This window comes from Scyliorhinus torazame, chromosome 10 (genome assembly GCF_047496885.1).
Source record: "Scyliorhinus torazame isolate Kashiwa2021f chromosome 10, sScyTor2.1, whole genome shotgun sequence".
NCBI classification, from domain to species: domain Eukaryota; kingdom Metazoa; phylum Chordata; class Chondrichthyes; order Carcharhiniformes; family Scyliorhinidae; genus Scyliorhinus; species Scyliorhinus torazame.
The window spans coordinates 227755909-227781557 of record NC_092716.1 but is presented as its reverse complement, the minus strand read 5'-3'; the positions used below and the strand labels follow the sequence as shown (position 1 = coordinate 227781557).

The following is a 25649-nucleotide window of genomic DNA, read 5'->3' as shown; positions in this document are numbered from 1 at the left end:
GCTAGTGTTGAACTTCTTGAATGTTAGATCTGTACTCATTCAAGTAAATGGAGAGCATTTCTTCATGCTCCTAACTAGTGCCTTGTTGATGGTAGACAGACTTTGGTTAGTCAAGAGGTGAGTTACGCACTGCAGAATTCCAAGCCCTTGACCTCCTCTTGTAACTATTGTATTTGTATGTTTGTTCACTTTCTGGTCAATGCTAACCCTCAGAATGTTCATGGTTGGGGATTCAGCGATGGTAAGGCCATTGAATACCATGGAGAGCTGGTTAGATTCTCTCTTGTTGGAGATGGACATTGCCTGGCATTTGTGTGGCGAGAATGATACTTGCCTATCATCAACCCAAGCCCGATTGTTGTTCATGTCTTCCTGCATATGGACACGAGCTGCTTCAATATTTGAGGAGTCGCAAATTATACTGAACAATCATCAGCGAGCATCCCCATTTCTGACCTTATGATGGAGGGGAAGGTCATTGATGTAGCAACTTAAGATGGCCGAGCCACGGACACTATCCCGAAGAACTCCTGCAATGATGTCTTGAGACTGAAATGATTGGCTTCCAACAACTACAGCTACCTTGCTTTGAGGTGACTCCAGCCAATGGAGAGTTTTATTCCAATTCCCAATCATCTTCAGTTTTGTGAGAGCTTCTTGATGCCACAACTGATCAAATGCTGCCTTGATGTCAAGGGCAATCAGTCTCACCTCAGGAATTCAGCTCTGTTGTCCATGTTTGGACCAAGGCTGTAATGAAATCTGGAGTTGAGTGGCCCTGGAGAACCCAAACTGAACATCAGTGAGCAGGTTATTGGTGCATAAATACCACTTGATAACAATACCAATGACACCTTACATCACATACAATAACATCTGGTTATTCATGAACGTCCACCTTCTGGTGGGCAGCACGGTAGCAATGTGGATAGCACAATTGCTTCACAGCTCCAGGGTCCCAGGTTCGATTCCGGCTTGGGTCACTGTCTGTGTGGAGTCTGCACATCCTCCCCGTGTGTGCGTGGGTTTCCTCCGGGTGCTCCGGTTTCCTCCCACAGTCCAAAGATGTGCGGGTTAGGTGGATTGGCCATGCGAAATTGCCCTGAGTGTCCAAAATTGCCCTTAGTGTTGGGTGGGGTTGCTGGGTTATGGGGATAGGGTGGAGGTGTTGACCTTGGGTGGGGTGCTCTTTCCAGGAGCCGGTGCAGACTCGATGGGCCGAATGGCCTCCTTCTGCACTGTAAATTCTATGTAAATTCTCAACCTTGCCCCTCGCCTAAGGAATGATGATCCTCCAATTAAACCAGTCAGCTCTCCCCCTCAAAGGGGGGCAGCCTGTGGCGACTTTATCTTAGCCTTACCTTACATCACTTTACTGATGAGTGAGAGTAGACTGATGGGCAGTAATTGATTGCAATGGATTTGTCCTGCTTTTAGTGGACAGGACATGCCTGAACAATTTTTCACAAAGTTGTATTGAAGTTGTACACTCTAAGATGCATCCCAGCTGGTCCAGAAGACCTACTAACCTTAAGTACAGGCAGCCATTTGAATAGTGATGGAGGAGCACCTAAAAGGAACACAGCCCAAGTCAGCATCAAAGCAAGAGACAGAAGACACATGGACAAATTGATTGTAAATCAAATTTGGTTACACATGACATTAACTGGGAGAAGACCTTTATTGGGATAGTGTACAACAAAATAATATTAGACAAAATAAGTAAGATTTGTGGTTATTGAGTTAGTGTTGAGGCCAAATTTGATAATGGGACATTTGACATGATCATTTTGAGGACAGTTCACACAATGGGCAAATAGGACAATTGGGTGTAGATCTTGTCAATGCTGCCTGCAAACATGGTTCTGTCGGAACAGTTTTTGACTCATTAATTAATTTTGCTTGACTCTTGGAGATGAATTGACATCATCCTCCCGCTCCTCCATATTTCTATTCTTCTTTGAATGGCAGAATTATATAACACACATCAGCGGAAATCCTGATCAGCCGAGATTATAAGATGTTTCCTGATACTGAGCATATTAACCTACAGTTATTGTCTGTGTTTTGTTACTTATAGTTATCTCAACCTTACAGCCTCCTTTCTCTAATAAATCACCCTGGAACCCCTTAAATGAAGATATCGTTATTGTTACCTCGGGAGAATCATCCACTAATTCTTGGTTTTATGGTCACAGATGAACTGCAGGTTGTTTGATGATTTTTTTTTTCTTTATTCTTTTATGGGATGTGAGCATTTGCTGCCCATCCCTAATTGAAACACGTGGCTTGTTAGGCCAATTCAGAGGGCATTTAAGAGTCGAGCACATTGCTGTGGATCTGGAGTCGCATGTAGGCCAGATCAGGTACGGACAGCAGACTTTGTTCCCTCAAGGACATTAGTGAACCAGTTGGATTAAATGTTATGACAATTGATAATGGCTTTCGATTCCAGATTTCTTAATTGAATTTGATTTCTATCAGCTGCGTGATGGGAATTGAAACTATGGCCCAGAACATTTTCCTGGGCCTCTTCGAGTCCAGACACTACCACTATTATGCATAGGTGCTCATAGGGTACCATCAGTACCTTGGTCTACGGGGAAGCCGCCATTTTGAAAATTCACATTCTACCACAGGCTTCCCATTGAGAATTTAACGAGCAATTAGATTCTTGATTGACAAGGCCATTGAAGAGCATAGGGGGTAGAGAGAAAAGGAGAGTTGAGGCCACAATCAGATCAGCCATGATCTTTTCAAATGGCAGAGCAGGCTCAAGGTGCTGAATGTCCTAATTTGTATTGTCATATATATCTCCACTTTATCAATTTTTAATCCATTTAATATCGCAAATATCTTCTCTTCCACTGCGGCTTTGGTGTTATCCTCTTCCTTGGTAAAGACAAATGCAAATTGCTTATTCAGAACCTCAATCAGGCCTTCCGCTTTTTTTGGTCCCTAATTGGCATTGTCCTCCTGCTACTCTTTTACTATGAACATACTTATGGAAGACATTTGCATGCCCTTTTTGTTGACATTCCCGTCTCATTCTCTCTTTTTGCCTAATTTCTTTTCTCCTTTGAACTTTCTACATTCGATCTGTATTAACAATATGACATCCACCATTCAACACTTCTTCTATTTCTTCTTGCTCTCTATCTCTTTCATCTTCCATGGATCATCGGCTATGGTTGCCCAACCTTTCTCCCTTGTCGAGTTGCACCTCAACTGTAGCCAAACTAGTACCTCTTTAATGATCCTGTTTGATTATAGCTTTGTCTGCCAATGTTGAATTACAATTTACCCAGGACAGATCCGTTTGCAGCCCACTAAAATTGGCTGCCCTCCATTTGAGTTTTTTTTGTTCTAGATTGCTCCTTGCCCTTTTGATGTTTTGATGTTAATTCTTTGCAAAGTGGTGCATGGCTTTTTTTCCTAATTATTATAAATGGTCTAGCACCAGAGCAGGAAAATACCTTTCCTATTTATCGTTACAGATAATTAAAGTAGCATTTGATGAAGAAGTGACCTCTGAGATGGTGGAGATCTTCAAGAAGCACATAGTGAAGTTTCGGTATCCACAGTCAGTCTTCAACACTTTTGCCTTTGCTGCAGGTCAGAATGCACCACAGATAATCTTGCCAAAACAGAAGGAAAAAAACACTTCTTTTCGGTAAGTATAAGAAATTAGATGAACTATAAGACCACTGTAAAGACATTAAGGGTTTTGCAGTTGATGTCAACATACCTCAAGTACAAATCATAATTTTTGCAATCATGGTTGTGATTGGTTGTAATAGATATGGTAGTAAGGAAACAGTTGCTTTGTCCTTCTACAGTTAGTAATGGGAACCATTTCTGCATTATGTTTTCCCATTTTCTCCCAAATTTACACTCAACAATTACACCCAACAATTACATCCAACAATCAACAATAATCAGTAACGAAAACAATGTCAATCCCCATATCAATAACAACGGTCCCATCCTCCCACCAAACCCCAGACATTAGCCTGCATGAACATAAACAAATGACAAAAAGGAATCAGGAATCACCCATTGTCCCCATTAACACACACCGCCTCCCTCCCCCCAACCCTCCTGGCACCCCCCTAATGTTCGATGTAATCCAGTTCTCGAAAGTACATAATGAATACTGCCCATGAATTGTAAAACCCCTCCATCCTTCCACTCAGTTCAAATTTGAGCTAAAACAATTTAAAACAGTGGTTTTAAATTGTGGACTTTGGACTGCAAAGGAGGTAGTTGAATACGTTGTTTAAAAGAAGGAACATCTTTTATATAAATAAATAACAAAGTTTGACAACAGTTAGTCAGCAGAACAGTAGTAACAGTAATAACTATGAAAATAGGAGCAGGAGTAAAACAGGTTTTGCTTACAGGTCACCCTCTTGCAGACTGCAAAACCCACATGCTCACAACCTTCAATAGGTGCCAGAAAAAACAATTACATAGGAGCAAGACTTATAACAACACTCTAGTACTTAAAATTACACTCTTGTAATACAAACCTATACGAATGTGAGAAATTAGACAACTGTTTTCATTATAAGATGAAAGTCTATAGGCGAGATTCAGCAATCGCGCTGAGTGAACCCCGGGAGAGCCCCAAATCGGGCTCTGAGCCAGGTTGATAGCGAGTCACCCAACTCACTCCACTCGGTGCAATCTGGATTTTCAGATCTGCATCTTTAAAAGAGCCATTAGGCACCTTGACAGTACCAACCAGGCACCCTGGCAATGCCTCTGTGGCAGTGCCATGGACTCCGAGTGCCACTCCCAAGGTGCCAGTCTGACAGTGCCCAGGTGCCAAGTTGGCATTGCCTGGGGTCGAGGTCGGGAGGCCTTGTCAATTGGAGATTGTGGGGGGGTTCCCAGGGGCCTTTACAAGTTTGGGGGTTGAGGGCAGGGGCAGAAGATTGGGGCTGCCGTTCAAAATGTCGCCCCGATCAGTGAACAGTTGTTCCTGCAGGCGAGACGAGCTTGCCAGCAGGAATTCTCACTAAGTGTGGCATTGATGGGGGGGAAACTCTCTGAGACCAAAAAAAACCCCTGCAAAGTGCTTGGCGCTGCAGCCGCCGATAAACTCCCCACCAAATGTGGCAAAACTGGACTTAAACCTTTGTCTGCTGAATCGCACCCTATATATTTGTTATAGCATTGATATTCTGTATAGCAGTCATCGTGTATTCAAGTATTGCCCAGACCACAATTTCTTTAATATGTATCTTTTTAACAAAGTGCACATTAATATGAAGTTGTATGTGATTGGATAAATTTTAACAAAGCTATAAAATAATCACATCACAACAAGATCACAATCAAACATGTAGAATGCAGGTCAGGTCAATAACTCAACTGAGTTGATATCTTGGCTGTGTTACTCAGTAGTGTCAGGTGGAGATGAATGCTATCCCAAACGAGTAAACCAATAAGTCAGGCTTGCCACTGGCATTAGTCTTCCAGTAGCCAGCATAAAAATAAGTTACAGAAACCTAGAAATTACAGGAGTTGCTTGGAGACTGACAAACTGAAGAGGGAAAGCAGGAAAAGGTAAACGGTAACCAAATGCATGTTAGCAGAACATAAATTGAAAATATATGTTTGAAGTTTTTATAGTTCTAAAGGCTTGGTAAGAATAATATAATCAGCGCTGGTGTTTTGAAACCTGGAAAGACTGTATCAAATCCACGACTTACTTAGTTATTATACATTTTCTTAACTCTTTGAGAATTTTTTCCAAAGCAGCCTATAGTTCTTTTTTAGCATCTGCTCCTATTTAGTCTAGTGAAAGCTTCTGAAGCTAACTTAAAAGAAATGTTTTACTTAGTTTGTATTTTACAACCACCCTTACCTCAGCTATGCAAATTACAAATTATTTTCATGATTGCATAAAATAAATGACCAAATAATGATGAGACTTGTAATTGATAAACTAACTTAGACCTGCTTGCTTCAATCTGTTTCTACGTAATCAACCACAGAGTGGTATGATATTATCATAGAGACGCCAATGGCCAAGAGTGCAAGTGACAGGTGTTTCCCCCCCCCCCAAACTGGTTAAGGAATCAAGGGAGGGAGACTTGCATCGCTCCCATGGGGATGCCTAATGCGATGTAAGTCCCTCACATACTCGCTAGTGTCGGGTCTTCTATGCACTCAAGCCCCCAATCGGCCGAATATCCCACCTCTGAGCGCTGCCGGCCAGTCAGAGACCAGTCGCTGACCATTGCTGCCATTGGTGCTGCTGTAAATGCTCTAAGGCCCAACCCAAGGATCACTGCTGGATCCCTGGACACAGTGAGTGGGGTGGGATGGGGGTCGCAGGGGGGAAAGCCGCCATAGTTGGAGAGGGAGCAAGAGGTCAGAAGCAACAACAGGGTGGCTTTCAGTGACCCCGCCACCCTTCCCAGTGCTGGGTCACATAATTGGGTACTGAGTGCCTGACAGTGAGGGACTCCTTGTCTATGAGGCCGCAGACAAACCCAATATTGATCAGCCTTCAGGAGGCATAGAGCCATGTGAGTTCTATTCAATCCCCAAGACACCTTTAATTCCGTAAAACTGAAGGATAATTGCTCTCAAGTGGCTCTATCATGAGCTTACATGACATCCTGGCACCGGTGGGATTCCCACATTGGGCTCTTTCCACCCCCATCTTAATTGGGGTCAGTTTTTCCAACGCCTGACATCCAATATGGGTACTCCTACCCAATCCACCCAGCACATCTCAACCACCTCCACCATCACCCCGCCATCATGCCTACTCCAACGGGCTTCATTAAATTCTGCCCAATAGCTCAGGCCTTTAGGTGTAAAAAGTCGCACCACTGAAGATAAAATCAGAAGCACCAACAAACTCTTGCATACTTCATATATATTACAAACAAATGCTGTTTGAGAGATTCAGTACTCAGAAAAAAGTTCTGCTTTAGTTTTATAGTCGGGTATCTTCTCTATATTTATGTAGAAAGTGTATACTGATGTTTTTATTGCAATGATCAACAGCCAAAATTAGATAACATTGCAGATAAAATTGTGCTGAAATGAACTATTTCCTACTGAATATTTTTAAGTTCTTGAAGTCTGATTGGAGATTTTTCAAAGTTAACATAATATTTGTCCCAGAGCTGGAAAAAACTGAATGCTTCAGTATATATTTACTGATGCTTTCTGAAATGATTTCTAGCACCCTTTCCAAGAATATTGTAAAAAGCGCAAAAAAGGCTGGAAAAATGACCATAGGCCGTCAATATACAGTGAAAAAGAAACCAACTGTTTTGACAATAGATGAAAGAGGCAATCGATCAGGCTGGAATGAGGAGGATGATATTTCAGGTAAGACGGAATATATAAATAAATGAATAAAGTATGGAAAAGGTGGGAAAATGGGAAGTCATTCACTTTGGGCCCAAGAAAATGGGAAGTCATTCACTTTGGGCCCAAGAAAATATATTCTAAATGGGAAAAACTAGGAATAGTAGAAAAGGAAAGAGATTTTGGAGATAAAGTTCAACTTTTAAAGACCAGTAGACAGGTGGCAATGAAGAATGTGAATGGAGTTATAGTATTTTTACTAAGGTGGCTGGATTAGAAAGAGGAGAAAGTTCTGCTTTAGTTGTATAGAGCTTTGGTTAGATCCCATCTGGAGTACTGCATTCAGTTTTGGATACTACGCCTCAGGAAGAATATATTAGTTTTGGATGGGACGCAGCACAGATTCACCAGAATGATGCTGGAACTTAGAATTAATTTCTGAGGATAGGTTGCATTAACTTACATTCCTTTAAAGTGTAGGAGGTTGAAGGATGATCTGATTGAGGTGTTTGAAGTGTTGGAAAGGATTTTATAGTGTATATATGGAGAAACTGCTTCCTCTAGTGGAGGAATCAAGTTCCACCTTGAATAATGGGCAAATCCTCAGTGTATTCTTTCGAAGAGAGTCTTGAAACCGGAACAGTATTTAGGTCATGCAAGGTAATAGGATGGATGAGGGGTCAATTGGACCCAGGGGAGGGAAGGGGCGGAGGGATAGAGGGAGAGGAAGGCCAAATGTGTGAGATAAGAAAAGCAACATAGGTGGATGGAGAGGAACATTGGGAGTGGGCACAGGATTTAGGAGAAGAGAGATGGTGAATAGGTTATCAGACCTGGAAGCTCTCAGTCTGGAGGAGACTCTGCGATTTCATTTAATTGGTTGGGGGTGGTGGTTTGGAGAGAGAACTGGGTTGTAAATGATCAGAGGCAGTGTTTATCTACTTAAAATCAATAGCTCAGAATTTGCTGAAAAACAATGGCAATGTTGATAGTGTTTGTCGCTAATTAAGGGCATTTGCTGAAGTGTGATTAAATGTGGTAATCAAAACTTGGGGAAAACTGCTAGAGTTAAAATATTCTGCCACTAGCTTTGGAACAGAGTTATCTCTTTATTTGGGTTCTCATTTAACTGCATTCAGCAGCACATAGTTTCTTAAAAAGGAAATGTAAAATTAATTATGTTAACTTTTTCTTTCTGTTAGTCTCTTTTTTTCTTTAGCACTTAACTAAATCTTTCTTTCTCTCTATTTATCTTTCTGTATCTGCTTTGACATTGAATTTACCATTCACACTTTTTTCTTAATCCTTACGTTGTTATTTGACAGTGCTTCAGTCTGATTGGTTAAGAAGATGCACAGTCGCTTGATATGTTGTTACGATACCTGGACCAAACCCCAATTTATATCTGGAAACCGATGAGACCCCGACAAATTTTCAATAATAAACAGTGAGGAAAGGATACTTCGCTCCAGGAGTGATTCCACTGACATCTAGGGATCTAGTTAATGAGACAAAATTGAGGGTGTTGTGGTGAACCTTTTATACAACCCTGGTTTTACCTTGACTGCAGTATTCTGTTCAATTCTGGGGTCCACACTTGGGAAAGATATGAAGGCATTTGACAGGGTTCAATAAAGATTTTAGAATGTTTCCAGAGGTGAGGGATTTCAGTAATGAGGATAGATTTGAGTTGCTGAGGGTGTTAGGTTGAAAGGAGATTTTAGACAGGTGTTCAAAATCTTTGTTTATGCAGAGTAAGTAGGCAGAAATTACTCCCATTAGTGGTAAGGGACCCCAATTTAAGGTGAATGGCAAAAGAACCAAAAGTAATATGAGGATAAACTTTTTTTTTCTGTAGCAAAAAGAAAGTACTGCCTGAGAGTGTGGTGGAGGGAGATTCGATCATGGCTTTCAAAAGGGTGTTTTGTAATTATCGGAAGAGAAATAATGTGTAGGACTACAGGAAATAGGGCTAGTTCAATTGCTTTTGCAGAGCTGACAAGGATAAAGACAGGAAAGGCTAAGTAGCCTCCTTCAATGCAGTTAGCATTTATATGATTCAATGTTTGTTGCCTGCCACTCTCAATTTTGGGCAATTGTGTTTTCATCAGTAAAGTTCCAATAACACAATAGAAACAGCAACACAGATTTTTTTTTGTTTTTCTTTGAGTCTGACAACATTGCCTTTTTTCGCAAAAAGTACAGCGGATAAGCGTCTGACCTTTGCAGTAAAAATAACGATTAATCCATCAGTGCTCACTGTTAACAAAGTATAGCTTTAAGAACAACTTCCAGAGACCACACATGCACACTTATGGAAATCATGAAATTGTCATTCCACTCCAGAAGTTGCACTCTGGTATCTTGACAAGAGGCTTGGCATTGAAACACATGAAACGGCATGGAGCTACTGTAATTACATAAGTTGGGGCTTCCCTATTCCAATATAAGTAAATTTATGATGTTGTGATAAATCTTAATTACTGCCAAACAACCTCTCTTGCACTGAAAATTAACTTTTACTAGCGTGGAATCTCATTCTTTCAATTTTTATTATTGGAGATTTTTGATCTCTCTCCTAATCTCATCTTTGTTTCCTTCTTTGTTTTTATTTCTGTACACTGACAAATGCAAAATCCAATCCATTATAACCAAGCTCCAGAGCTGCATGGGCCCCTGAGAAAGTACATCATAACAAGCCCATTATAATCTATCTAAACACTGGCCTTTGAAATATAATTTCATCTCCAAAGGGTTGGAAAGAGCATTTTGAACTATGCCAAAGAGCAAGTCTACTAGGTTAAATAACTAACCACTAATGTTACAAGATATTGTTTCACTGTGTTGGGTCTTCAATTTTGGAAACTTTCATTGTTTGGCAAGCCAAAAACAACTTCCTGATAGAGTAAAATTCAGGCTCAATACATAAATGATTTTCCTCATCTCCCAAAATGGAACAATTTACTCTCTCTATTGTGAATCGTAATTCCATCAGAATCATCCTGCGCTAGTGATTGTTGATTTCCAAAAGTGTTTGATAAAATGCCAGATAATAAGCTTTCCAGCCATGTTGAAGTCCATGGAATAAAAGGGAAAGTGACACTATTGACATGAACGTACATATTCCCCAGGGATCAGTACTATCACCTCTGCTCTTTGTGATATATATTAATAGACATAAGTGTACAGAGCACAATTTCAAAACTTTCAAGTGATAACCAAACTCATCCATATTGTGAACTGTGAGAAGAATAGTGATTGACTTCAAGGGGTCATAGCCAGTCTTGTGGAATGGGTAGACGTGTGGCAGAAGAAATGTATGAAGTGATACATTTTGGTCGGAAGATTGAAGAGAGGCAATATAAAATAAAGGATTCAATTCTAAAGGAGTTTCAGGAATAGAGAAACCTGGGGTTATATGCGCACAAATCATGAAGGTGGCAGGGCAGATTGAAAAAGTGGTTAAAAAGGCATTTGGGATCTTGGGCTTTATAAAGATAGGCAGAGAGTACACGTGCAAGGAAGATATGGTGAACCTTTATAAACACTGGTTCAGCCTCAACTGACGAACCGCACATCAGAATAAATGAAGATTTTAGAGAGGGTGCAGAAATAATGTATGGGATTGGTCTCAGAGATGAGGGATTTAAATGGATGCAATGGGGAAGCTGGGGTTGTTCTCCTTGGGGAAGTGAAGGTTGAGAGGATATTTCATAGAGACGTTCAAAATCATGTAGCAGCTGGGAGAAACTGCTCCCATTTTCAAAAGCATCGTGAACCAGAAGGATACTGATAAAAGTGAATGACCAGCATGAAGAAAAACCTTTATTACATGAGTGGTTAATACCTGGACGCACTACCTGAGTGTGGTGGAGACAGATTCAACTGTGCTTTCAAAAGGGAATTGGGTAAACCCCGGAAGTTAAAAAAATTTGCAGAACCATGTGGAAACCGCAGTAGTCTAGCAGCGTTGCCCTTGCAGATGGCCAGCACAGACATTACAGCCCGACTAGCCTCCATCAGTGCAGTCACCATTCTGTGACCCTATACTTAGGTTAGCTTTTTAATGGTTCAGTGATATGTTAAAAGAAATATTAATGAGAATAAAAATACTTGCAACCATCACTCTTTTTTCAGACACTACAGCAATCTTTGCCAGATGGAGTGAGTTACTTATCTTGGTATTTTTTTTAGAATGGTACGCATCAGGACTTATCAGAGTTCCTTTTTAAAATGCTAGGCAGCATTCATTGCCCATCCCTAGTGACCCTTCCTGCAGTCAATCTTTCAACCTTTGGGTCGAGGAAACTAATATTAATTGCCAAAAAACAGTGACTATATGTGTGTGAATAAAACATTTTCATTTTCTAAATTGGCTGACTTCCTAGCCAAGAGTTTGCTATTAAGCTTGCATTGTTCACCAGTTCCTTTTGTTTAAATTGCAACAAATAGAGAGATGACTTCTAACACCACACATTTTTATGCAAATTTTTTTTTATGCTATCCAAAGGGAATGCAGGATTTCTTCATGTGATTTGGGGAACTGATCACAATTTATACCAGGATCGATTTCCTCTTTGTTGCACCTCGGAAATGCTGATTTCGGCCATATTTCTTCCCCCACCACATTACTCTGGATGTTTCTGGAGCTTCCCCTAGGCATCCAAAGTAAACACAAACCCAGTGTTGCCATGAAGTGAGGCACGAGGAAACATTTCCGCAACTGTGACATATCCCACCTAAAGAAAACTGGTGCTAGAGCTTGGACTCCTATCCCCAGTAGATTGGTAGACTTATGAAGTCGAGGAGAAACCATTAAATATGTTTTCAGATGATTTCTACCCCGAGTTGTTCTTTAGTAGCAGCCAGAGGAGCTTAATGAGCCAATAGCACAGCTGTGAGTTTCTCAGGCCGTGGTTTACGTAACTTTTGCATGATGACTACTTTAATATTTCTGTACCAAAATCATTAATATTAACAAGATCAATACATTTTTGATTATTTTACTAATAGGATGATGCAAAAAATGTATTTTACATGTCCATAATTATATTTTTTTCCAATATTTTTATTCTCCTTTTTCACATTTTCATCCAAATTTACACCCACCAACAATCAACAGTAACAAATAAAATGACAATCCCCTGGCCAACGATCCCTTCCTCCCACCAACCCCCAAACATCCGTCAACATTTTAAATACAAACATCAAAGAAGAAGAATCAAAAATCCACCATCCACTCATACATAGTCACCAACAACATACACAGTCCAACCCCCCCAACCCACCCCTAATATTCGGAATCATCCAATTTTTGAAAGTGTATAATAAACAAAGCCCATGAATTGTAGAACCCTTCCATCCTTCCCCTCAACTCAAACTTCACTTTCTTGAGTGCTAAGAACTCCAGCAGGTCCCCCCACCACGCCAGAGCACAGGGTGGAGAAGCTGACCTCCACCCCAACAGGACCCGCCTTCGGGCGATCGACGAGGAGAAGGCTAAGACATCTGCCTCCGCACCCACTTCCATCCCTGCCCGATCCGATACCTCGAATATGGCTTCCAGGGGACCGGGTTCAAGTTTCATATGCACCACCTTCGAAATTACCCTGAAGACTTTCCTCCAAACTCCTCCAGTTTTGGACAGGACCAAAACATATGAACATGGTTTGCAGGCTACCCCCCCCCCCCCCCGCCCCGCAACACTCACAAGCATCCTCTACCCGCTCAAAGAGTTGACTCATCCACGTCTTTGTGAGGTTCGCCCTATATACCGCCTTCAATTGTATCAGCCCCAACCTTGCGCATGAAGTTCAGGCATTCACCCTCCGGAGCACCTCACACCACAACCCTTCCTTCATGCCCTCCCACCTTGTTTAATCCCCTCCAGCGATGCCTTCTCTTCTCCCAGAATCACCTCATAAATCGCCGACACCATCCCCCTCTCCACTCCCCCTGCCATCAGCAGCTCCTCCAACAGTGTGGGGTGAAGCGCCGCCGGAAAGCTCTGTATCTCCATCCGAGCGAAATCTCGGACCTGCATGTATCTAAACATCTCCTCCTGCCCGAGCCCATATTTCGCCCCCAGCTCCCCCAGTCCCGCAAACCAACCCTCCAACCCTTCTCCTCCCATCTCCGAAAACTCCCATTCCACTTTCCTGGCTCAAATCTATGATTCCCCCAAATTGGCATTTCCCTTGACCCCGCCCCCAGCCTAAAGTGCTGGCGCAACTGCCTCCAGATTTTCAATGCCGCTAATACCACCGGACTCCCCGAATATTTTCCCGAGGTCATCGGGAGTGGCGCTGTTGCCAACGCCCTCAACCCCGACCCCCTGCACAGACTCTCCTCCATTCTAACCCACTGGGAGTCTCCCCCTCCAACCCAGCTCCTCACCTTCTCCGCATTCGCTGCCCAGTAATAATACGGTAAATTCAGGAGACTCAACCCCCCCTGACTGCCGTCCTCTCTGCAACAGCACCTTCCTAATCCCCCCCCCCCCCGGCCATATAAACAAGGTAATCATCTTTTCAACTTCCTCAAAAAATGCCTTTGGCAGGAAGAATGGCAGTCACTGAAAAATAAACTACATGTCTATAATTTAACGATCAGGTCTCCCAGGCTGAGACTCATAGATAAAATAAATCTTCTCTGATTGGAGGCGCAGCAACCATGGTCTTGGCTAGCAGTCTGAGTGTGCCTGAGCCATGCAAATAGGACAGGAAAATTATGAGATCCTTTTGTTCCAGTAATCAATAGAATTATAGAATATTTTATCACAATGGATGCTGCATTTACATCTCTAATGGTTCCCGGAAATAACTATTCACTTAGTCCCAGGTTCACCTGATATTGCGCTTTCTGATAATATAAATGGATTAATATTTCAACTAAAAACAGTGAAAGAGTGGTGCAGTGGTCACCACAGCTGCAGCACGGCACCGAGGACCCGGATTCTTCCAAGATGTCTTGCTTTCCCGCCCCCCCACCCATCCCACGATGGTTGACAGAGCTCTCAACCATATCTGTCCCATTTCAAACACTTATTCTCTCACTGATTCCTGACCCTCAAAGAACCACAGTAGGATTCCCCTTGTCCACACCTTCAACATTACCAGCCTCCACCATTTCCACTACCTCCACCTGATGCCACCACCAAACACGTCTATCTCTCAACACTCCATAGGAGCCATTCCATCTGTGATACACTGCTTCACTTCCCAATTATCCCAACACCATCTCTCCTTCCCATGGAATTTTCCTGTGCAAGTGCAGGAGATGCAATACCTGCCCTTTTTACCTCTACCCGTTCCAGCATTCAGAGCCCCAACCATTTTGCCCAGATGAAACAAGAAATTACTTCTTTCAATTTGATATACTACACTCACTGTTCACAGTGAGGGGAGACCAAATGCCGATTGTGTGATCACCTCGCAAAACACCTTTGTTCAATCAACTGACATAAGCTCGAGTTTACAGTCACTTGTCATTTTAAATCACCATCACTCTTTCACGCTAACCTCTCTGTCCTCAGCCTTCTACAATTAAACAAAATAAAGCAGGCTTGTCCAACCTTTTTGGCTCGGGGCCTACTTTTCCAATTTTTTTTCTCACTAAAAGAATGATTAGCAGATTTCGGAAAGATATATGAATTTTTTTTTAAAAGGTTGAGTATGAAGAAAAGAAACAACTTGCTCAGCAAAACTGAAGTAATGTCAAAGCAATAAATTAATAAAGTTTGAAAGAAGAGTGATTAATAAAAATGACCAATGGAGTAAGAAGGTGGGGACTTCCGGTGACGGCGGGCAGGAGGCAGCCGCACACTGGAGGGCTCCCACTCGGGAATAGATATGTTGGGGTTTTAACGCCCGGTCTCGGGCAACGGAGGGTGAAAAAGCTGTAAGAAGGCACCGGGTGGAGGAGAAATGTCCAAGCTTGGGGAAAAAAAACGGCCGTGAAAAAGTGGGTTAATGAAAGTCCGCCGGTGAGTGGAAAAGTCAGTGCAGGAACTGTAAGGAAAGCGGAGGCTGGAGCACCAGGGGAGGCCGCATCGCTCACAGCAGAAGAAATGACCAAAGTGATGGTTGTGGAACTTGAAAAACAGTTCACAAAGCACATGGAAGCGATGAAGAAGGAGATGAGGGCGGTATTGAAAGTGCTGATGGAGGAGGCGATTGCCCCAGTGAGAGCAGCAGTATCAAGCGCAGTGGCGGAGCTGCGGGAGCAAGGGAGACACTGAAGAAAGTGGAAGAGGTAATATCGCAGCACAGTGATCAACTCACCTCGATGGGGGAGGAGTTGCGGAAGGTGACAGAGACCAACAAGGGTCTGCGACCCAAAACGGAAGACCTGGAAAACCCATCCAGCGGCAGAATCTGAGGATTGTGGGTCTGCCCGAAGGGGTGGAAGGCCCGAGGCCGACGGAGTATTTTTCCACGATGTTGGCGGAGCTATTGGGGGAGGGGGACGATCCCTCTCGATACGAACTGGATAGGGCTCATCGGTGGTGGAGGCCTATACCAAAAGCGAGTGAGCCGCCAACAGTAGTAACTGTGTGTTTCCGTAGGTACAGTGTGAAGGAGAAGGTCCTGTGCTGGGCAAAGCAGAAGCAGGTGGTGCAGTGGGCTGGAGCTGGTATACGCATATACCAGGACTTTACGGTGGAGCTGGCGAGGAGGCGGGCTGCCTTCAACACTTGAACTCAGGCCTGGCTCCTTCCATTAACCACATCATCTCAACCCCACTAACTGGGTTATGACCATCTGACTAAGGCTAAACAATGGGCTGGGTTCACCAATTATTTTTTCCAAATAAGGGGCAATTTTCGGTGGCCAATCCCCCTATCCTGCACGTCTTTGTGTTTTGGGGGTGAAACCCATGCCCATGAAGACATGAAGACAAACTTAATTACTTTAATTCAATTAATTACAGTGGTCATTCTGTTTATTCTCCTTATTATGACCATCAGAAATAGGAGGAGGAGGCCATTTGGCTTCTTGAATCCGCTCCACCAGTAAATAAGATCATGCCTGATCTGATGTGGCCTAAACTCTACTCTCCTATCTTTTTTTTTAATTTCGAGTACCCAATTCATTTTTTCCAATTAAGGGGCAATTTAGCGTGGCCAATCCACCTAAATTGCACATTTTTGGGTTGTGGGGGCGAAACCCACGCAAACACGGGGAGAATGTGCAAACTCCACACGGACAGTGACCCAGGGCTTGGATTCGAACCCAGGTCCTCCATGCCGTAGGCAGCAATGCTAACCACTAAGTCACCATGCTGCCCCAAGGATTCACTGTTTTTGAGCCTAAGTGTGGACCATCTGTGGCGTTTTATGTCAAAAAGATCAGTGCCGCCCCCTCACCGATCCTGCGATCGGTGAGAGGCGCCGCGTAAAACTCCAGTCCCTCACGATAAAAACGCCTGGAGAATGGCCAGGTCCGTGGCTCTGCATGCGCACGGTGACGGCCTGCAGCGGTCACGGCGTAAAACATGGCGCAGGCAGTGCGCGGACCTGCCAGATAGTTCCCCCTAGACACCCCCCACTATTCTCCCCAGCCCTTGCGGAAGCCCCCTGGCTAGCAGCATGGCTCCGGCCTGACTATGGCGGTGCTGGACACAGTCCGCAGCCGCCACACCGAGTTCCCAACCGCTGAGACCACACTTCTGCCACGCGATCAGGAACTCAGCCTATCGGGGGTGGAGCATCAGGTGGCGTGCTATGGCCGTCCCAACGGCGTGTGGCACGCAACGCGATGATGCCATTTTGGAGGGGACATCGCATACAAAACCTGCGTCAAACATGCGCCGCCCCCGATTTCAGCGTCAATGGGGATTCTGCCCAATCGGCAATTATGAAATCGGTGTCAGGGAACAGTGAGTCCGTCTAATGTCTCTAATTTATCTACTCCCCAGGGAACCTTCTTACGATAAATAAAATTCCATTAGCCCTACTTCAGCAAAGAATATCCATGGCTGGGATGAAGTATGATTTTTTTTACAATATTTTAATTCCACCTCTATAGCCCAAAGTCTAGCTGCCTTTCAAACCAGGAATTTGAAAAAGCATTTCTGCAGCAGTCAAATACATACCCTAACCCAGCCTTTTAACCATTACTGCACCAGCTAGATATAACAGAATATTTATCTGAAACTCCTATATTCATCTCAATTAGGCACTTTCTACACCTTCCAGACACAAAATTAAATTCACCTATTTGAGAGCATGCCCATTGCCTCTTATATTGGACAGCTGTTGGTAATGATTCATTTATTCTATTTTACACATCCCCCAACTCCATTGCTTATTTCTTTACTTGTTCTACTACAATCCACTTTTGTCTTGTACTTTAGTCATTTAATCACCCCGCCTTCCACATTTCTGTTCTGTTCTCACCTCTGCAGTATCTCCCCCACCGCCAGCCCCCATTTTTCCCTTCTTATACTTGCTTGAAACCTGTTGCAATGCAAACATTTTCCAGTTCTGATGTAAAGTCATTTACCTGAAATTACCATTTGTATTTCCACAGATTCTGCCAGACTCAGAATGTTTTCAGCACTTTGTGTTTTTATTTCCGATTTTCAGCATATACGGTATTTTGCCTTTGTTATTAACAAGGTGGTTAAAAACATTCTCCATTTTTGTACATCATAGCTTCAGATGATGGTGAACTTCCCACAAGTAGCACTTTGAAAGCTTCAGAAAAGTCAACTATGGAACAGTTAGTAGAGCGAGCGTGTTTCCGGGACTACCAGCGGCTGGGTCTGGGAACTATCAGTGCAAGCTCATCTCGTTCAAAGACAGAGCACTTCAGGATAACTGCTGCCAATAGGATGTATTTGCTATGTAGAAGGTTAGTACATTACCTCTTTGCAGCCACAAATCAATAGCTTGATCGTGTCACAAAGGCGTTCTGGTGAACTGCACTATCAGTGGAATACTTCTTAAAAAAATTATTGAGTCAAAATGTTCAGACTGAACAGTTGGGAACAACAAAGCTAGTTTCATGCAAAATTGATATAGTTTCAAGTCTCACCAAAAGGGATATTGAGATATGTGTGCAAGTCAATTTAACTCCATTTATTTTGATTTTGTCAGCTAAATTAACAACTGTATATTGAATTATTTGAAGAATAGTGTCATTTTTATACCAGTGTCATTTCTATAACAGAATAAGATCAATACATTTGGTTTATTTTAAGAATTAACCCACATGTGCAGTTTCCGGCAGTGGTCACTGAATAATGACCAAGAATGAGAACCTGCAAATTATTTTTTTCCAACATCCCGAACTTCGGGACATGGCAGAATTGGTTACCCAAAGTAAATATCTTGTACATAATATTTTAATAAACATTGTGGGAATCTGATATTGTGGCAATAATGGAGAACTGGAGCAAAAAAGGGTAGTACCGATAGTAAATATTCCTGGATTCAAAATATTCAGGACAAGACAGGAAGGAAAGAAAGCAGATGGGATGACAGTTTTGGTTAGGGAGAATATTACAGTCCTGGAGATAGTGGCCTAGAAGGGTCAGGAACAGAATCTATTTGGTTAGAGCTAAGAAAATATAGAGGTCCCATTATGCTATTCGGTGTATACTATAGACCACCAAACAGGAACAAATTTACAAGGAAATTACAGAGATGTATAAAAACTTTAGAGTTGGGGGACTTTATATATTTGGATAGTAATAGTGTAAAGAGCAGAGAGAACATGGAGCGCGATCCAACGGCCACCCATTGTGGGCGGGATCACTTTTTAGCAAATCTGCATATTAGAGCGAGACAACTAGTCTCCCTTTAATATACAGCATCTTGAGGTACCCGAGGCATGAGATTTATCCCCCTCGGGCGAGCGCCATTCAGCACTGGTCCCCACAAACAGGGACCAGACGGAATGGCACTCATGGGGGTCTACCAGGGGATCAGAGGCACCTAGGTGCATGTCCTCTGGCAGGTTTTACCCTGGCACTGCTGGTGCCACCTGGGCATCCTGACAGTGCCAGCCTGGAATCCTAGCAGTGCCACCTGGTGCTAGACTGTAACTACCAAGATGACATGCTGGCATTTTCTGTGTGCTGGCAATCGGACCAGGTGCCCTGTGCGGATGTTTGGGGGGGGGGTGACCCTCCTTTAGTGTGTTGGGGTTTGAGCGAGCCAGGGCCTCTGAGATCGGGACGCTATTTAAAAATGGCGTCCTGATATCTCATTCCTCGGTGTAGAAAACGGGACTTTGTGCGGCATTGCCGTGCATTCCTCACTGAGGCCCCTTATTTAACCTGAGTGGCATTTTATTGCCATGTGTTTCCCGGCTCTCGGGGCGCCGGGAAACACATGGCTAAACCTGCTTGCTATGGGACTTTGATCCCATTTAATTGAATTGTGCCCAGAGTTCAGGACAGGGTGGCACAGTTGTGCGCACTGCTGCCTCTCACCTCCAGCGACCCGGGTTCAATTCCAGCCTCGAGTGACTGTGTGGAGTTTGCATTTTCTCCCGTGTCTGCTTGAGTTTCTTCCGGGTATTCCGGTTTCCTCCCACAGTCCAAAGATGTGCAGGATAGGTGGATTGGCCATACTAAATTGCCCTTTAGTGTCCAAAAGATAGGCGGGGTTACTGGGCTGAAATAGGGTATTCTTTCAAGGGCCGGTGTAGACTCGTTGGGACGAATGGCCTCCTTCGGCACTGTAATTTCTATCTATTGAAAGACAGTTTTCTGAATCATTTCCAAAGCAATAAGGAAGAAGGCATTAAACAGAAAGTGCTGGAAATACTCAGCAGCTGTGGCAGCATCTGTGGGAGAGAAACAGGTTAACATTTTAAGTCTGTATGGCTCTCTCTCAACTCGAAATGTCAACTCAGTTTCTCTCCACACATGCTGAGATTTTCCAGCATTTTTTGTTTTTATTTCAGATTTCCAACGTCTGCAGTATTTTGCTATTAATTAAGGGAGGAGGAGACATTGCTGGATCTGATTCTGGGGAATGAGGTGTGTCAGTGTCAGCAGGGAAACATTTAGGGGCCAGTGACTATAGCATCATAAAGTTTAGGTTAGCTATGGAGGCAAACAATGAGAAATCCAAAGTTTAAAATAAATTGGGGCAAAGGCCAACTTTAGTGGGGTGAAAATAAATCTGGCCCATCTGGTAAATTAGAATTAAAGATTGTTGCGTAAAGCTGTAACTAAATAATGGGCTGCCTTTATATCACAGAATTGTTATGGCGCAGACGGATGCCATTTAGCCCCTCATGTCTGTTCCGGAAAGGTGCAGAGAGGAGACACGATGGGTACAGTTAAGGTATATCCCCATGATGGGGAAAGGTAGGGAAAGCAAATCCAGAGCGCTCTCACTGATGAAGAGATGGAGAGTAAGATGTAGCTGCAAAAGGGTGCGTATGAAAGATGTCAGGTTGATGCTACAAATGAGAACTGGCTAAATACAGAAAGTTCAGAGGGAAATGAAAAATGAAACAAGCAAAGCGAAGGGAGACTATGAGATGAGACTGGCACTTAACATAAAAGGGAATCCAAATGTCTACAGGTATATACAGTAAAAGTGTGGTAAAAAGAAGGGTAGGGCTGATCAGGGACTAAAAATGGGATTTGTGCATCGAGGAAGCCAGCATGGCTGGTGTCTCAAATGAGTAGTTTGCATCTACCTTTCCCACGGAAGGAAATGCTGCCAAAGTCTTAGTAAAGGAGAAGGTAACTGAGATACTGGATGGGCTAATAGTTGATTAGAGGACATTATCAGAAAGGTATTCGAATCACCATGACTGGATGAGATAGATGCGAGGACATTTGAGATGTAAGAATGGAAATTGCACAGGCACTGTCCACGACTGTCCAGACCTCCATAGATATAGGGGTAGTGCCAGAGGACTGGGGAACTGCAAATGTCACACGCTTGTTCAAAAGAGTGTGCAAGGATAAACCCAGCAATTACAGGTCAGCCAGTTAACCTCCGTGATGGGAAAGCTTTTAGAAATAATTCAAAAAGTTGGGTAACTTGGACAAATATGGATTAATCAAGGAAAGCCAGCATACATTTCTTTGAGACAAATCGGCCAGGATTCTCCGAGCCCACGCCGGGTCGGAGAATTGCCAGGGCGGCGCGAGAATCCTGCCACGCCGCTGGGACGCGATTCTCCGTGGAATGCAGAATCGGCCGCCAGCCATGCGGCGCAGTCCACGCGGCGCCGGTAGGGGGCCGCTGAAAAAGCCCCCAGCGGCAATTCTCCGCCACTTGATGGGCCGAACTCCAACGAGTCCCGCCGGCGTGGTTCTAATCTGATACCACTCGGCGGGAGCTCAGACTCGCGGCCATGGTGGCTGTTAAAAGTGCAGTGTAGATTAGTGTCTGATTGGCTGAAGCTGCCCCCACCCTAATTGCTGAGAGGCAGTTATCTAGCAGTCACCTGAGGCCTGTTAAGGGGCACAAAGGCACACATTGTATTCTTCTCTTTGAAGTTCTAGTGTGAGTCATCCTAAAGCCTGTATAAAAGACAGACAGAAAGCGCACTGAGTAAGCGTTGCGCAGTGCAAAGAGACACAGCCTGAGTGAGTGAGACACAGACAGAGTGAGAATTTGGTAATTTGGTGCAGTGAGGTAACCAGGAAAGGTAAGTGGTTAATCTAATTGTGCTGTTTTTCAGTTAAAAGTGCAGTGTAGATTAGTGTCTGATTGGCTGAAGCTGCCCCCACCCTAATTGCTGAGAGGCAGTTATCTAGCAGTCACCTGAGGCCTGTTAAAAAGTCCGGAGTGATTCTTGCCCGTTTGCCGGCGGGCGTGGGGACTTAGTCCCCAAAAGAGACAATCCCGCCCATCATGTTTAATTTGATTGAATGCTCTGATGAAGTAAGGGGTTGCTAATGCAGTTGATATGGTGTATGTGGACCTCCAAAAGATATCTGAGAAAGTGCCACCTAACAAGTCTGCACAAAGTTTTTTTTATACAAAACAAACCGAAGCAGAAACAAAATGATACAACATTATAAATAATCAACACCCACTACCCCCACTCCTTCCCCCCCCCCCCCTACTCATGCCCCTTCCCCCATCCTGCCTTCCCTATTTTAACCCCCTCCACTTTGCTGACTCCTCAATCCTCCTAAAAGAAGTCAATGAACGGCATCCACCTCCGAGCGAACCAATCCCCTCAGGACGAACTTGACCTTCTCCAGGCTCAGGAATTCGGGCAGGTCATTCACCCACATCCTCGCTACCGGCAGCTCCGATTCCCTCCATCCAAGTAAGTTCCGTCTCCGGGCTATCAGGGAGAGAAAGTCCAAGACATCGGCCTCTCTCGCCCCATGGACTCCCGGATCTTCCGACACCACAAATATTGCAACCTCTGGACTCAGGGCCACCTTTATCCCCAACACCTCAGACATTATGTCCACAAACACCTGCCAGAACCCTTTTAGCTTTGCACATGCCCAAAACATGACGACATGGTTCGCAGGAGTCCCTGCGCACCATCCACAAATATCCTCTACCCCCTCTAATTAATTTAGGGAAGTGTAAAGTGGTACGTTTGGGAGGAAGGATGAGCAATGGCAATACAAAATAAAGGATATAATTTTAGCTAGGCTACAGGAGCAGAGGGACTTTGGGGTATATATACACAAATCATTGAGGTTTGCACACCAGGTTGAGAATGTAGTCAGGCATACAGATTCCGAGGCTTTAAACATCCTAGTCTTTACAGGATCCTGGACAAAGAGCACAGAAAGGGGAGTTGTGTGGTGATCCATTCCAAAACACTGGTCCAACCTCAATTGGAGTATTGTGCCCAATTCTGGGCACTGCACATTCGGAAAAATATGAAGGTATTAGAAAGGAGGCAGAAAAAAATTATGGAATGATCCCAGAGAGGTGGGACTTAATTAAGTTGATACTTAGGAAAAGTTGGGGTTGTTCTCCTTAGAGAAGAGACAGTTGAGAAGGAATATTGGTAGAGGTGTTCAAAATCATGACATGTTTGGATAGAGTGGATAGGAAGAAACTGTTTCCATTTGTGCAAGGGTCAAGAACCAGTGGACACCAATTTAAGGTGAATGGCAAAAGAACCAAAGGAGGTAGAGGAAAAACATTTCTGCGCCATATGTGGTTAGGATCTAGAATGTACTGCCTGATAGTGTGGTGGAATAGATTCAATTACGGCTCTCAAAAGGGAATTCCATAATTACCTGCAGAGAAAATTTCAAGAGGACCTACACATTTTATCTAGCAGTGGGACATTGTTGTGGGCAGATTGGCTGCTGTGTTTGCCTTTCACACAATAGCAACTATGTTTCAAATTTACTAAATTGACTGTGACGCATTCTGAGGTCAAGAAGCTCACTGTATATACGTGCAAGTTCTTTATTTATTTTTCCTCAGTACTGGTAACCATTCTCTGACCTTACATTTTTTTCACCTCCGTTCCTGCTTTGATTTGCCAAGTGCCCCAGACTGCCCATTAGACATCCACCAACAGGACTTCCAATGGTGGCGAGTTCACTGGTTGTCACTCCCATAAGCAATCTAAGTCTTTACCTTTGTGGGAATTGAGTCACATAGTCCTATATCGTCTTGTGCAGTTGTGTAACCTGAGATCTATCAATGTGAGATGAATCATGTATATTAATTCACTCTCTAATTCAGATAGATAAAATATTTGGCAAGTCAATGACTTGTATGAATTTGCAAACTGTAAGGGACAGTAGAGGCAAATATAGTCAGATATCATAGTAATAATGGTTTTAGGTCATTGGTTTTTTCAATATATGCAAGGCTGAGTTAGACAGATGTTTGATTGACAAAGGAGTCGACAGTTATGGGGGTCAGATAGGAGAGTAGGGGCAGCACGGTATCGCAGTGGGTTAGCACTGCTGCCTCACGACGCTGAGGTCCCAGGTTCAATCCCGGCTCTGGGTCACTGTCCGTGTTTGCACATTCTCCCCGTGTTTGCGTGGGTTTCGCCCCCACAACCCAAAGATGTGCAGTTTAGGTAGATTGGCCACGCTATATTGCCCCTTAATTGGAAAAAATGAATTGGGTACTCTAAATTTAAAAAAAAAAAGATAGGAGAGTAGAGTTTAGGCCACATCAGATCAGGCATGATCTTATTTACTGGTGGAGCGGATTCAAGAAGCCAAATGGCCTCCTCCTCCTATTTCTGATGGTCATAATAAGGAGAATAAACAGAATGACCACTGTAATTAATTTAATTAAAATAATAAAGTTTGTCTTCATGTAATGATACAAATTAAAGAATAAGCTACGCTTCTCACCAATGGGTCATGTTGCTTAAAAAGGAAATCTATTCGTTTAACTTCCTAACCTCTTAACCGCAGCAAAAACCTCCTATCTTCCTACTTTGGAAACCTGACCTGCTGCACAGCCTGTGTCCCAGTCACTTATCCAATGCAACTCAAAGCCAGAAGAAGGTCCAAAGACTTTACAATTAAAGAAACCGTGAGGTATTTTCTAAACATTAAAATGAGCTAACAAATTACTTCTTAGTTACACAGAGAGAGGGGCAGCATGGTGACGCAGTGGGTAGCACTGCAGCCTCACGGCACCGAGGTCCCAGGTTCGTCCCGGCTCTGAGTCACTGTCCGTGTAGAGTTTGCACATTCTCCCCGTGTTTGCATGGGTTTCACCCCACAACCCAGTGATGTGCAGGTTAGGTGGATTGGCCACGCTAAATTGCCCCTAAATTGGAGAAAATGAATTGGGTACTCTAAATTTATTTTAAAAAGAATAAGCTATGCTGTGTCCCAGTCAGTTATCCAATGCAACTCAAAGCCAGAAGAAGGTCCAAAGACTTTATAGTTATAGAAACCATGAGGTATTTTCTAAACATTAAAATGAGCTAACAAATTACTTCTTAGTTACACAGAGAGAGGGGCAGCATGGTGGCGCAGTGGTTAGCACTGCTGCCTTACAACGCTGAGGACCCGGGTACAATCCTAGCCCCGGGTCACTGTCTGTGTGGAGTATGCACGTTCTTCCTGTGTTTGCGTGGGTCTCATCCCCACAACCCAAAGATATGCAGGCTAGGTGGATTGGCCATGCTAAATTGCCACTTAATTGGAAAAAAATGATTGGGGAAAGAAAAGTTACACACCAAGAAAACAGCAAAGCTAGCTCAACAAACAAACTGTATTCTCAAACCTTTTTTTATTTGCCTTACATAAATGTTTTGCTTCACAGTATAATTAAAGTAATTGTTGTTCCAAATGTTTTCTATGAGAATAGACCATTGCCCTTTTAGCTGTGAAACCTGAATTTTAAATCAGTTCATACGAGCGGGATG

At 43.4% G+C, this 25649-nt stretch overlaps 1 protein-coding gene across 2 annotated transcripts in view; it reads left to right on the top strand.

The window, feature by feature from the left end:
- The window catches only part of sbf2 (SET binding factor 2), an 857151-nt gene that overhangs the window by 743497 nt on the left and 88005 nt on the right, over positions 1 to 25649 (top strand). For both annotated transcript variants that reach the window (XM_072466526.1, XM_072466525.1), the window contains exons 24-26: positions 3498 to 3673; positions 7211 to 7359; positions 17996 to 18194. In XM_072466526.1, the coding sequence (XP_072322627.1) occupies positions 3498 to 3673; positions 7211 to 7359; positions 17996 to 18194 (524 nt within the window). The remainder of the gene's footprint in view (positions 1 to 3497; positions 3674 to 7210; positions 7360 to 17995; positions 18195 to 25649) is intronic.